The sequence below is a fragment of the Siniperca chuatsi genome, linkage group LG22 (genome assembly GCF_020085105.1).
Source record: "Siniperca chuatsi isolate FFG_IHB_CAS linkage group LG22, ASM2008510v1, whole genome shotgun sequence".
NCBI lineage: Eukaryota > Metazoa > Chordata > Actinopteri > Centrarchiformes > Sinipercidae > Siniperca > Siniperca chuatsi.
Window position 1 is genome coordinate 22,867,089 of NC_058063.1, and position 13,641 is coordinate 22,880,729.

General features: G+C 43.1%; 1 protein-coding gene across 1 annotated transcript; it reads right to left on the reverse strand.

The window, feature by feature from the left end:
- LOC122870294 (transcription factor 7-like 2) lies at positions 1–9,334 on the reverse strand. The gene is made up of 8 exons (XM_044184443.1): positions 9,187–9,334; positions 8,324–8,375; positions 8,085–8,185; positions 2,677–2,831; positions 1,948–2,077; positions 1,004–1,111; positions 867–916; positions 1–422 (listed from the first exon to the last, which is right to left on the reverse strand). The coding sequence occupies exons 1-8, from the start codon at positions 9,208–9,210 to the stop codon at positions 401–403; spliced, it is 642 nt and encodes a 213-aa protein (XP_044040378.1). The 5' UTR covers positions 9,211–9,334; the 3' UTR covers positions 1–400.
- Between the last annotated feature and the right edge of the window lie 4,307 nt (positions 9,335–13,641).

The following is a 13,641-nucleotide window of genomic DNA, read 5'->3' on the forward strand; positions in this document are numbered from 1 at the left end:
AACACTTTTTCACACCACTGTAGGTACAAAAAATATAAAGTAATTAATTGGCCATGCATGCTCAGATCTGTATCTCCAGCGTCCACAGCTGCCATGATGGAAATGTCCGCATATTCTCACTTTGAGTATGATTTAAAAAGTAATTTTTTAAAAACTGCATATCAATCAACAGACACTACTTAGTTGTCACTGAATTGCTTTGCTCTGATATAATCAAGAAAGAGACACCATATCATATCATGAGCCACTTGTTGAAACAAGTATGTAAATAACCATAATATGTTAACCATAGATTTAAACCAAACTAGAGTTTCATCAGCAGCAACTTCACTACATTTTAGTGCATTAAGTGTGTGTGTGTGTGTGTGTGTGTGTGTCACATGTTGTCTCTTCAGCGGTCTCATCCAGCACTCAGAGTCCAGCTGCAGGGAAACAAACAACAACAGATCATTTTAGGGATTTACACACACAGTCAGAGGTCAGCTGCACTTAAAGTGTGTGGTGCATGATGGGAAGGCAAGTGTGTCATCACATCATCACAGTAGTAGTGGTAGTAGAAGTAGTTGTATTAGTAGTAGTGGTAGTAGTAAAAGTAGCAATAGTTGTAGTAGAAGTAGTAGTTTAATAACACTGTAATACTACCTATTACTACTAAAGTCAGAGGTCAAATACACCTAAATAAGTGTGTGGTGCATGATGGGAAGGTAAGTGTGTCATCACATCATCACAGTAGTGGTGGTAGAAGTAGTTATATTAGTAGTAGAAGTAGTAGCTGTAGAAGTAGTAGGTGTAATACTCCTGAGCTGACTCTGACTGGCATTAAAGATGAAGAAGAAGTCTTTTATTTTGTTTTCTTTTAACCCGACCTGGGGCAGCTTCCTGTGGGCTGCTGGCTCCGCTTCCTCTTCCTTTTGCCCTGAAGAGAAAAGAAGAAACTGGAGATTTTTTTGAAACACACACACACACACACACACAGTATACATGGTAGATGTACAGTACATACGTAGTTATCCCTGGCGGACCATCCAGGGTAGAGCTGCATGTGAAGCAGTCTCTCCTTATGGGCCAGATCGAAGTATTTGGACTGTTCAGAGTGTGACAGAGTGTGCCACTGAGAGAGAGTGACAGAGACTGGTTATTAACAAACAGCAGCTCTAAAGCTCACTGATTAACACGTTATATCTAATTTGTTTAATCTGTGCAAAAACAAAAGTGTAAAAATGACACGTTGTGGTTTTACGAAGGTTTGCCGGACTATGTTTTTGGCCAAGAGCAGTGACTTGCTGGAGTTAGTTCAGAGGAGAGCAGGAAATACTCTGGCACACGCCCACTACACAAACGAGATATAAAATGTTAATCAGTGAGCTTTAGAGCTGCTGGGAGGGGGATTTTGTTACATTCTTCATGCTAAGCTAAGTTAACCAGCTGCTGGCTGTAGCTTCACATTTACCGTGCGGATATGACAGTGGTATCAATCTGAATTTCCCATAATGCACCTGGATAGTGTCTTTCATTAGAGCCTCCCTGCCTCAAGGTCGTGTCTAGATCAAGCCCCCAGGAAGTGCGCTGTGCTTTGAAGCCAATTTGACATAGCGGCCAAACCGTGGAATTACAACTTCCGAGTTCGTCACATGATGCACACGGACCCACAAGATTTTTTTCCCATAGACTTACATTGTGAAAGAAGCAGCTGTAAAATGGTGGACACATTTTTTTGAGCGCCACAACCCCCCCTCGTTTCACTAGGAAACAAAACTACTTGGTTAGGTTTAGGAAAAGATCATGGTTTGGGTTCAGATAAGAACGTCATATATAAGACATCTTTCAAACTCCACACCTCCAATTTGCAACACAGTCTTTGAGTTAGAAGTGTGTAGTCTCCATGCCCGAGATAGTTGATGACATCACTATGACGTCATCAGGGCTGGACGGGGCTCACTCTCTCACCCTGCGTCCCAGGATGCGGTTAATGGCGGCGCTCTCTCTCTCTCGTCCCTCCTGCAGCACTTTGTTTCTCATCTCCTTCATGTAGAGCATGAAGGCGTTCAGAGGCTTCTTCACAGGCTGTCTGCTGCTGCTGAGGGCGAGAGACATACAGGACACACAGGGACGCAGAGAGAGAGAGGAGGTCATCTAGCTCCATCCACTGTACTGCTGCAGTAGTGCTGCACAAACAGGTGGACAAAGAGTACATTTAATAGCAGCAGTTATCACTGCAGTAGGAATAGTGGTAATTGTAGTATTAGAAGTAATAGAAGTAGCAGCAGTTGTACTGGAAGTAATAGTTGTTGTAGTAGAAGTAGTACTGTACTGTCTATTACAGTAGTACAGGAGTAGTAGTTAGTAACTGTACAGTAGTAGTACCTACGACTCTTACTATTAGTCATAGCAGCTTTAGTAGAAGCAGTAGTAGTAGAATAAGTGGTTGCTGTAGTAGAAATAGTAGTAGTACTTTTAGTATTACATAGTAGAGTTAGCATAACTTGTGATGGTTGCAGTGGTAGAAGTAACAGTTCAGTAGTTGTATTTGCAGTATCAGTGGTAGTAGCAGTACTAATTTTCTCAGTAGTGTTAGAAGTAGTATTACTAGTGACTGCAGTAGTACATGTACTATTCTAGTAGATTTTTAAAACATATGAAGTCATCCAGATTTACCTGAAACCTTCACAAACTCACCTGGTGACACTGTTGCCATGGTAACACGGGTGTGTCCTGGAGGGGGCGTCTGCCTGCCGGGCAGCGGGTGCACTGATTGGCTGGCTGTACGGGGAGGAAGGAGGGACGTGTCTGTCGCTGTAGAGGAGGAGAGGGATGAGAGGATGCATGGACGACTGCAGAGAGAGCAGAGACAATTCAAACGTAAAAGTTTACTTTATAATCTTGCTTTCAAGTTTAGGTTGGCAAAAATTATGCATTATCAAACATTATATATGTTGTGTTATCAAGCTGTTGAGTTAGATATTTAGCATTAAAATTTTTACACAAGCTTAGCAAGATTGTAATACGCAGTATCTCCACTAGAGGGCAGCCTGAGGTGAAGCATTTATGGTGTGGTAGTCATAATTATATAATATATATAACTTTATGTTTTTATATGTCTACCCAACATAACATGATGTTTTGTATGTTTACCTCAGTCTCATTTAATATTTGTAGATTTTAATTTATTGTACTCCCATTTTTTCCCCTCCTTGAACCGCCACCTTAACGTGGTGGAGGGGTTTGAGTACCCGAATGACCCTGGGAGCTATGTTGCCTGGGGCTGTATGCCCCTGGTAGGGTCACCCATGGCAAACAGGTCCAGGGTGACGGGTCAGACCAAGAGCGGTTCAGAAGACCCTTATGGATTATTTAAAATCAAGGCCAGTTACGTCGCCCGGATTGGCGCTACCGGGGCCCCACCCTGGAGCCAGGCCTGGGGTGGGTGCCCGACGGCGAGCGCCTGGTGGCCGGGCCTTTCCCCACGGGGCCCGGCCGGGCACAGCCCGAAGGAGCGACGTGGGGCCGTCCTCCCGTGGACCCACCACCCGCAGGAGGATCCGTGAGGGGCCGGTGCAGAGAGATCTGGGCGGCAGTCGCAGGCAGGGGCCGGCGACCAGATCTCCGGACACAGAAACTGGCTCTAGGGACATGGAATGTCACTTCGCTGGGGGGGAAGGAGCCTGAGCTTGTGCGGGAGGTTGAGCGTTACCGGCTAGATATAGTCGGCCTCGCCTCCACGCACAGCCTGGGCTCTGGAACCCGTCTCCTCGAGAGGGGCTGGACGCTCCATTTCTCTGGCGTTGCCGGCGGGGAGAGGCGGCGGGCTGGTGTGGGCCTGCTCATAGCCCCACAGCTCAGCCGTCACGTGTTGGAGTTTACCCCAGTGAACGAGAGGGTCGCGTCCCTCCGCCTCCGGGTGGGGGACAGGTCTCTCACTGTTGTGGCGGCCTACGGGCCGAACAGCAGTGCAGAGTACCAGGCCTTCTTGGAGTCCCTGGGAGGGGTACTAGACAGTGCACCACCCGGGGACTCCGTTGTTCTACTGGGGGACTTCAACGCCCACGTGGGCAACGACAGTGACACCTGGAGAGGGGTAATCGGAAGGAACGGCCCCCCTGATCTGAACCCGAGCGGTGTTCAGTTGTTGGACTTCTGTGCTAGTTACAGTTTGTCCATAACTAACACCATGTTCAAGCACAAGGGTGTCCATCAGTGCACGTGGCACCAGGACACCCTAGGCCGGAGGTCGATGATCGACTTTGTTGTCGTATCATCTGACCTCCGGCCGCGCGTGTCTTGGACACTCGGGTGAAGAGAGGGGCGGAGCTGTCAACCGATCACCACCTGGTGGTGAGTTGGATCCGCTGGCGGGGAGGAAGCCGGACAGACTTGGCAGGCCCAAGCGTATCGTGAGGGTCTGCTAGGAACGTCTGGCGGAGCCCTCTGTCAGCAGGGTCTACAACTCACACCTCCGGGAGAGCTTCTCCCAGATCCCGGGGGAGGTTGGGGACATTGAGTCCGAGTGGACCATGTTTTCCACCTCCATTGTCGATGCGGCGGCTCGTAGCTGTGGTCGCAAGGTTTCTGGTGCCTGTCGCGCGGCAATCCCCGAACACGGTGGTGGACGCCGGAAGTAAGGGATGCCGTCAGGCTGAAGAAGGAGTCCTATCGGGCCTTGTTGGCTCGTGGGACTCCCGAGGCAGCTGACAGGTACCGGCAGGCTAAGCGTGCTGCAGCCCGTGCGGTCACAGAGGCAAAAACTCAGGACTGGGAGAGGTTCGGAGAGGCCATGGAGGAGGACTATCGGTCGGCCTCAAAGAAATTCTGGCAAACCGTCCGACGGCTCAGGAGGGGGAAGCAGTTCTTCACCAACACCTTGTACGGTGCGGGTGGAGAGCTGTTGACCTCGACTGGGGATGTTGTCGGACGGTGGAAGGAATACTTTGAGGATCTCCTCAATCCCGCTGTCACGTCTTCCGAAGAGGAAGCGGAGGCTGGGGACCGGAGGCGGACTCATCCATCACCCTGGCCGAAGTCACTGAGGTTGTTGGCAAGCTCCTTGGTGGCAAGGCTTCGGGGTGGATGAGATCCGTCCTGAGTATCTTAAGTCTCTGGATGTTGTGGGACTGTCTTGGCTGACACGTCTCTGCAACATCGCGTGGCGTCTGGGACAGTGCCTCTGGACTGGCAGACCGGGGGTGGTGGTCCTCTGTATAAGAAGGGGACCGGAGGGTGTGTTCCAATCACAGAGGGATCACACTTCTCAGCCTCCCGGTAAGGTCTATTCCAGGGTACTGGAGAGGAGAATTCGTCCGATAGTCGAACCTTGGATTCAGGAGGAGCAGAGTGGTTTTCGTCCCGGTCGTGGAACACTGGACCAGCTCTATACTCTCCATCGGGTGCTCGAGGGTTCATGGGAGTTTGCCCAACCAGTCCACATGTGCTTTGTGGATCTGGAGAAGGCATTCGACCGTGTGCCCCGGGCGCTTTGTGGGGAGTGCTCTGGGAGTATGGGGTCCGGGGCCCTTTGCTAAGGGCTGTCCGGTCCCTGTATAACCGGAGCAGGAGCTGTGTTCGCATTGCCGGCAGTAAGTCAGACCTGTTCCCGGTGCATGTTGGACTCCGCCAGGGCTGCCCTTTGTCACCGGTTCTGTTCATAATTTATATGGACAGAATTTCTAGGCGCAGTCAGGGGCGGTGGGTGTCCGGTTTGGGAACCACAGGATCTCATCTCTGCTGTTTGCAGATGATGTCGTTCTGATGGCTTCTTCAAACCAGGACCTGCAGCATGCACTGGGACGGTTTGCAGCCGAGTGTGAAGCAGCTGGGATGAGAATCAGCTCTTCCAAATCTGAGGCCATGGTTCTTGACCGGAAAAAGGTGGTTTGCTCTCTTCGCGTGGGTGGGGAGTCCTTGCCCCAAGTGGAGGAGTTTAAGTATCTCGGGGTCTTGTTCACGAGTGAGGGACGGATGGAGCGTGAGATTGACAGGCGGATCGGTGCAGCGCCTGCAGTGATGCGGGCGCTGTATCGGACCGTTGTGGTAAAGAAGGAGCTGAGTCGAAAGACAAAGCTCTCGATTTATCAGTCAATCTACGCCCCTGCCCTCACCTATGGTCATGAGCTTTGGGTAGTGACCGAAAGGACAAGATCGCGGATACAAGCGGCCGAAATGGGCTTCCTCCGCCGAGTGGCTGGGCGCCCCTTAGAGATAGGGTGAGGAGCTCAGTCACACGGGGAGCTCGAGTAGAGCCGCTGCTCCTCCACGTCGAGAGGAGCCAGCTGAGGTGGCTAGGGCATCTGATCCGGATGCCTCCTGGACGCCTCCCTCGGGAGGTGTTCTGGGCATGTCCCACCGGGAGGCGGCCCCGGGGAAGACCCAGGACACGCTGGAGGGACTATGTCTCTCGGCTGGCCTGGGAACGCCTCGGGATCCCCCCGGAGGAGCTGGAGGAAGTGTCTGGGGCGAAGGAAGTCTGGGAGTCCCTGCTTAGACTGCTGCCCCCGCGACCCGGCCCCGGATAAGCGGAAGAAGATGGATGGATGGATGGATGGATGGTACTCCCATTTTATTAAAGCTCCCCCATGGAGTTTTTTAAACATTTAGTTTAAAGCATAAGCATAAAGTTGATTTGGCAACACCTGTGGTTACGTGTTAAAGCATGTTTGGTTTAACACTAGATCAAACAGTGGTGAGCAGCTACTTGTCAGTAATCCAACGTTAGAGCAGCTGGTGTATCTGTTTACAGTGCAGCCAAACAAACTCAGGTTGTTTTAATAAAGAAGTCAGTCAGTAATAATTACAACCTCCATATGATTTAATGCTGCACATGGTGCCAGTAGTGTGTAGCACACGACTGTAGCCAGGTTTCCATACAAAGGTAACACAAATTTTAACCGAATTTCGAGGATATCGGCAAAAGGTTCAGGTTTTCCACCTGTTTTGGTGCCCAAATTGAAAATGCGCTTAAAAACAGGTGGAAAACTTGAGTGGAAACACCGAAAACTTGCACATTTTCATTTTGCGCACAAAAATGATTGGATGGAAACCCACCTTGTGACTGCTTCACAATAAAAGCCACCCCATGTTTGTCCAGTACTTTTAATGTGAAGCAGCAGCAGCAGCAGCAGCAGGAAATGTTTTGTTAGCATTAGCAGTAACTTAATCCAGTTCTGATTTGGCGATACAGTGAACAATGTAGCTGATACCAGTCAGATCACATTACAAACAGTAACATTGGATTACATGATGCATCATTTCCTGTCAATCCCTCATGCTCTGCCACCTGAGTCCAGCGCAGCGAATGGCGGACTCCGCCACTAACTATGAAAACTTCTATATAGAGACATTATTACTGAATGTAAATACATTAAATGGCTATGGCAGAAAAAATGAAAACCATAAATAGTATCAAAGAATTCCTTAAGGATTATAACTGTAAAATTTTTAATATGTGCATTGTTTACGTCCATGTGTCCTTGCTACAGTAGTCTTCTTCTTCACTGCCTTTGTTGGCGCATTGCTGGGTTTTTTTTTTGGCACATTACCGTCACCGACTGTTGATCAGTGGAAGAGCATGAAACTAATGGCGGGATGTGAATACAAACAAAGCAGGAACCCGCTCATAAAAACATTACTCCATTGAACCACTATTGTTCAAAAACTCCACAGGACCCCTTTAATGATGTGGTAGCTTGGATGACCATATATATAATTTGGAACTTTATGTTGTAATACCAAGAAGAGGTAGTAGTAGCAGAAGTAGTAGCAGTAGTATCAGTAGTAGTGGAAGTTATAGTAGTAGCAGTACATAAAAAGTACTTGATTGTAACAGAAAGAGGCCGCAGCTTGTAGCTTTCATCTGTTTTTCCTCTAAGCTATGTTTTCCTAACAGTGTTGGATGGCTAACATACTGACAAGAGGACTAAAATTAAACTACAGTATGGTCAACACGTTACACACACACACACACACACACACACACACACACAGCCTGGAGGTAGTGCACCCCTCAGACTCTCTGGGTTACATTTAACACTGATAGTGTTAGAAGGGGAACGTATTAGCTTCAAGGGATAGTTTGACCACACACACACACTCACAGTAGCAGCAGTCTGAGTGTGTGACGTGTTGTTTCGCCCCCTGTTGGTCAGATTCAAGTACTGCTGTTGAGGTTGATACCAGTCAAACACCTGAGGTTTACCTGAAATATGACAACAAAAAAGAACTCATTAAAAAATGATGTGTGTGTGTGTGTGTGTGTGTGTGTGTGTGTGTGTGTGTTTTCATCATCTGAAGTTGAGGATATTTATATTTCGTTATATTTGGTTGTGTTACCCACCACAGGTCGGACCTGCAGGGCCCTGATTCAGTCCGCTCATCAGTCCGATCTCCTGAAACAAGATCAATAACTTAGCTAATTTACACTCACTTTTGCAGGAGATCAATCAATTAGAAATACATGTAACATGACTGGATAATAAATCGATCAGGGAATTAATAAATAGAGTTCTGGTGCAGAGTTAAATAATGATAAGTTGCATTTGTAACATTAATAATCATGTGATTTAATAATGTATATATTTCGTGCACAAAATGCAGCTTAAAATGCTTTTTTTTAAAAGAAAAGAACACACCGTTTAAACAATAGTTAAACAATTTAAATTCAAATACATTTTAAAGAGGGAAATAAAAAACAATTTGATAAATAAAATTAAAAGTTATATAATTTCAATAATTAAAAAACTTTTCAATCATCAACAATCATTCATTATATAAATCATATTCACTGATTTATAAATATGTACTACATTTATTGTTTGAACAATAGTTTAAATATAATACAAAAATATATAGAAATTCAAATCAAGAATCCAAATACATTAAAGGTAATTTATTTAATTTTTAATATTAAAAATACTTTGTGTTGAGGTACTTGTATAGAATATATCGGTGTGTTTAAAGCTGTAGAAAAGTAACACTTGGTAATATAATGATGATAATAAAAACTATAATAAACACTATCCTTAACATAGTTACAAAGATTTTTGACAAAGGAAATGAGACTGTAATAAAATTATACAGTAAAAGATAAGATAATAAATAAGAGCATATAAGTGAAAATGATCCAAATTATAATTTTTTTCCTTTTAAAATGTTTTTACACAAAAATACTTTCTTAACAAAATAACAATAAATACTTACCCCTCTGCTGGATATCTGCTCCATCTGCTGACTTGAGTCAGTAAAAACTAGATTTGGTGATTTTACTACTACTAATAAAAATGTTAATATATTACGATAGATGAGAAGAGTGGAAGACAGAGCTGCCTGTCAGATCATCAGACTCTACAGACTGGTGGGATTAAATCATGTTTGTGATGTTTATAACACCCTGACACCCACCCCACCCCACCCCACCCAATAAGCCCCCAGCACACACTGACACTGTCAGTAATTTTTTGCCTCAGGTTCTTCCACTGCCGTTGCTCATATTCTTGTTATACACTCAGTTGCCAGTTTATTATGTATACCAAGCAAAACTAATGAGTTTCTATTATTTTGTCCACCCCATTCACATCAATGAGGGTAAACAAAATAATAGAAACACCTCACTGTATAATCGTGGAAAAGGTTTCAGTCGTAGTCATCTGGACACTGTTTTCAGAATCAAGACGTTTCGGCTCCCATCCGGAAGTCTTTCTCAATTGTGAAAAAATGGAACGGGAACTCAGAAATTTAAGCTACTCTGTGTTACATAAGCCCCGCCCTCAGGAAGGAGTCTACCTGAGTATCTGTTGATTAGCTAGTTTCACCTGAAACTGATCTAATTGTTTCCATGATGGCCCAGTAATCAATAATCAGGCCTATTGTTTTCTGGCTGCACCTCCCTCATCACTGTTAAGTACCTGATTAGCATATGATTGGCTTGACCACGGTGCTAATACACTGTGGTAAACAAGTGTATTAGCGTGAGGGTTTACCACAGTCCATTTTTTCACAATTGAGAATGACTTCTGGATGGCAGCCGAAACGTCTTGATTCTGAAAACAGCGTCCAGATGACTACGACTGAAACCTTTTCTATGATAGAACACTCCTGGACGAATGAGGGACTACACCGTCTTATCGGCAGCCTCATCACTTCCTTGTATGTGTAAACCTGCTTGGCAATAAAGCTGATTCTGAAATGCACAAGACATTTAAAGGAAGAAGAGAGGAGGTAGTTCTGTCCAGACTGCGGTTTGATCAGGTTTAAATAAAAGTAAATTCACAAGAATTGTAATATAGCTGAAAATGACCCCCCCACAATAAGCCCCCAGCACACACAGACACTGTCAGTCATTTCTTGCCTCGGGTTCTTCCACTGCCGTTGTTCATATTCTTGTTATACACTCAGCTGCCAGTTTTTTATGTATACCAAGCAAAACTAATGACAAGTGTTTGTTATTTTGTCCACCCCATTCACATCAATGAGGGTAAACAAAATAACAGAATAACACCTCACTGTATAATGCAATACAGTTCAACAGCACCACAAAATGATCATACAAAAACTGAACAATACATTGCACATAGACAGTTGTGGAAGAAGTATTCCTCCACGCTACAAAAAACTCAACTGCATTCAAAATCCTACTGAAGTAAACGTACACAAGTATTATCAGCTTCATGTAGTTAAAGTATCAGCAGTATAAGTAGGCTACTGGTTCTGCAGGAAAATGTCTGATATCTGATTCTATCTTATTAGATTGTTATACTGATTCATCAACGTTAGAGCAGCATTTTACTGGTGTAGCTGCTCGAGGTGCAGCTAGTTTTAACTGCTTTATATACAGTTAGCTGGTTTTAACTGCTTTATATACAGTTAGCTAGTTTTAATTCCTTTGTATACTATTGGCTAGTTTTAACTACTTTATATACAGTTAGCTAATTTTAACTACTTCATCTACTTTATACACAGTTAGCTAGTTTTAACAGCTTTATATACATCGTAGAAAAGGTTTCAGTCGTAGTCATCTGGACACTGTTTTCAGAATCAAGACGTTTCAGCTCTACGACTGAAACCTTTTCTATGATACAACACTCCTGGATGAATGAGGGACTACACTGTCTTACTTTATTTACACTTAGCTAGTTTGAACTATTTTATATACAGTTAGCTAGTTTGAACTGCTTTATATACAGTTAGCTAGTTTAAACTACTTTATACACAGTTAGCTAGTTTGAACTACTTCATCTAGTTTATACACAGCTAGCTAGTTTGAACTATTTTATATACAGTTAGCTAGTTTGAACTACTTCTAACTACTTTATACACAATTAGCTAGTTGTAACTACTTTATACACTGTTAGCTAGTTCTAACTACTTTATACACAGTTAGCTAGTTTGAACTACTTCATCTACTTTATACACAGTTAGCTAGTTCTAACTGCTTTATATACAGTTAGCTAGTTTAAACTACCTTATACACAGTTAGCTAGTTTTAACTACTTTATATACAGTTAGCTAGTTTAAACTACCTTATACACAGTTAGCTAGTTTTAACTACTTTATACACAGTTAGCTAGTTTGAACTACTTCATCTACTTTATATACAGTTAGCTAGTTTGAGCTACTTTGTATACAGTTAGCTAGTTTGAACTGCTTTATTTACAGTTAGCTAGTTTGAACTGCTATACACAGTTAGCTAGTTTTAACTACTTTATGCACAGTTAGCTAGTTTTAACTACTTTACATACTGTTAGCTAGTGTGAGAATTAAAAATTTTAATGAAGGTTGCTTGCCTATTATATTAATACCATGTTGAAACTTTTTTTACACATACACACACACACACACACAGGGCATGAGGCTTAACAATTTAAAGTGTTGTCCTGCAGACTGCTGACTGCAGGGAAAAGTTGATTAGCTGTTGCAAACAGGCTTACATTTATAAAGAAACAGGGATATCAGAAAGAACATCATGTACTGAGGACAGTATGTATTGTAATGACCATGAGAGGAAAAGTATCAGTTTTGGGGAACGAAGCAGAGACTTTAGCAACTTACAAACAGAGGAAGTGTAGGATTCCTCCACTAGGGCGCTGTCTCCACACGAAGGGTGGACTCGTGTGCCAAGAGGCTGGGACCAGCCTGTGCACTACCGATGGGAGAGCTAAGTCTAAACCACAGCTGCTCCCCACCTCTGTAGAAACCTATCAGATAGTTGTACCTTTTCATTTAAAACTCTGTGTAATGTTAAGAATAGCATTCCTTTTTAGGATGATGGCTACAGATTAACAGCTTGCTGACTGTGGTTTTCTGAATAGAAAAGATCCTTGTACAAGATGCTTTTGATCCTCCAATTCTTTAATAAATGCCAAATTAAGGAATAGCTTCACTCCAGACTTTTCTTTTGCAAATAAACGAACGCGCTGACACTAGTTTAAACTACTTTATACACAGTTAGCTAGTTTTAATTACTTTATACACTGTTAGCTAGTTTTAACTACTTTATACACAGTTAGCTAGTTCTAACTGCTTTATATACAGTTAACTAGTTTTAACTAATTTACATACACTTAGCTAGTTTAGTCCAGTGGTTTTCAACCTAGGGGTCGGGCCCCTCCAAAGGGTCACCTGACAAATCTGAGGGGTCATGAGATGATTACCTCTGATGTAATCTTTAACAATATGTTGTATTTTATAAATAGAGAAAGGGGAGAGAGAGGGAGGGGATGACATGCAGCAAAGGGCAGCAGGCTGGATTCAAACCTGTGCCGCTGAGGTAAGGACAGTTATCTAGTTTGAACTACTTTATACACAGTTAGCTAGTTTTAACTACTTTATATACAGTTAGCTAGTTTGAACTACTTTATATACTGTTAGCTAGTTTGAACTACTTTATGCACAGTTAGCTAGTTTGAGCTACTTTATATACAGTTAGCTAGTTTGAACTACTTCATCGACTCTATACACAATTATCTAGTTTTAACTACTTTATACACTGTTAGCTTGTTTTAACTACTTCATCTACTTTATACACAGTTAGCTAGTTTTAACTACTTAATCTACTTTATATACAGTTAGCTAGTTTGAACTACTTTATACACAGTTAGCTAGTTTTAACTACTTAATCTACTTTATACACTTATCTAGTTTTAACTACTTTATACACTGTTAGCTAGTTTTAACTACTTTGTATACAGTTAGCTAGTTTGAACTACTTTATACACAGTTAGCTAGTTTGAACTGCTTTATACACAGTTAGCGAGTTTTAACTACTTTATGCACAGTTAGCTAGTTTTAACTACTTTACATACTGTTAGCTAGTTTGAACTGCTTTATACACAGTTAGCTAGTTTTAACTACTTAATCTACTTTATACACTTATCTAGTTTTAACTACTTTATACACAGTTAGCTAGTTTGAGCTACTTTACATATACTTAGCTAGTTTAGTCCAGTGGTTTTCAACCTAGGGGTCGGGCCCCTCCAAAGGGTCACCTGATAAATCTGAGGGGTCATGAGATGATTAATGGGAGAGGAAAGAAGAAGAAACTAAGTTCTGATACACAAATCTATTTAAAGTTTTTTTTCTTCTCTAATCTTTTTTGTGAATCATTTGAGCTCTTTGAGCCTCAAACAGTTATTTAAATAAAACCATGTGAGATGTTTA

Coding starts and splice junctions, on each gene's coding strand:
- LOC122870294 (XM_044184443.1), bottom strand. CDS start 9,210: ATGGAGCAGATATCCAGCAGAGGG. Junction 917..1,003: donor GGTCCGCCAGGGATAACTAC/GTATGTACTGTA, acceptor TTTTCTCTTCAG/GGCAAAAGGAAGAGGAAGCG. Junction 423..866: donor CCCACAGGAAGCTGCCCCAG/GTCGGGTTAAAA, acceptor GTTTCCCTGCAG/CTGGACTCTGAGTGCTGGAT.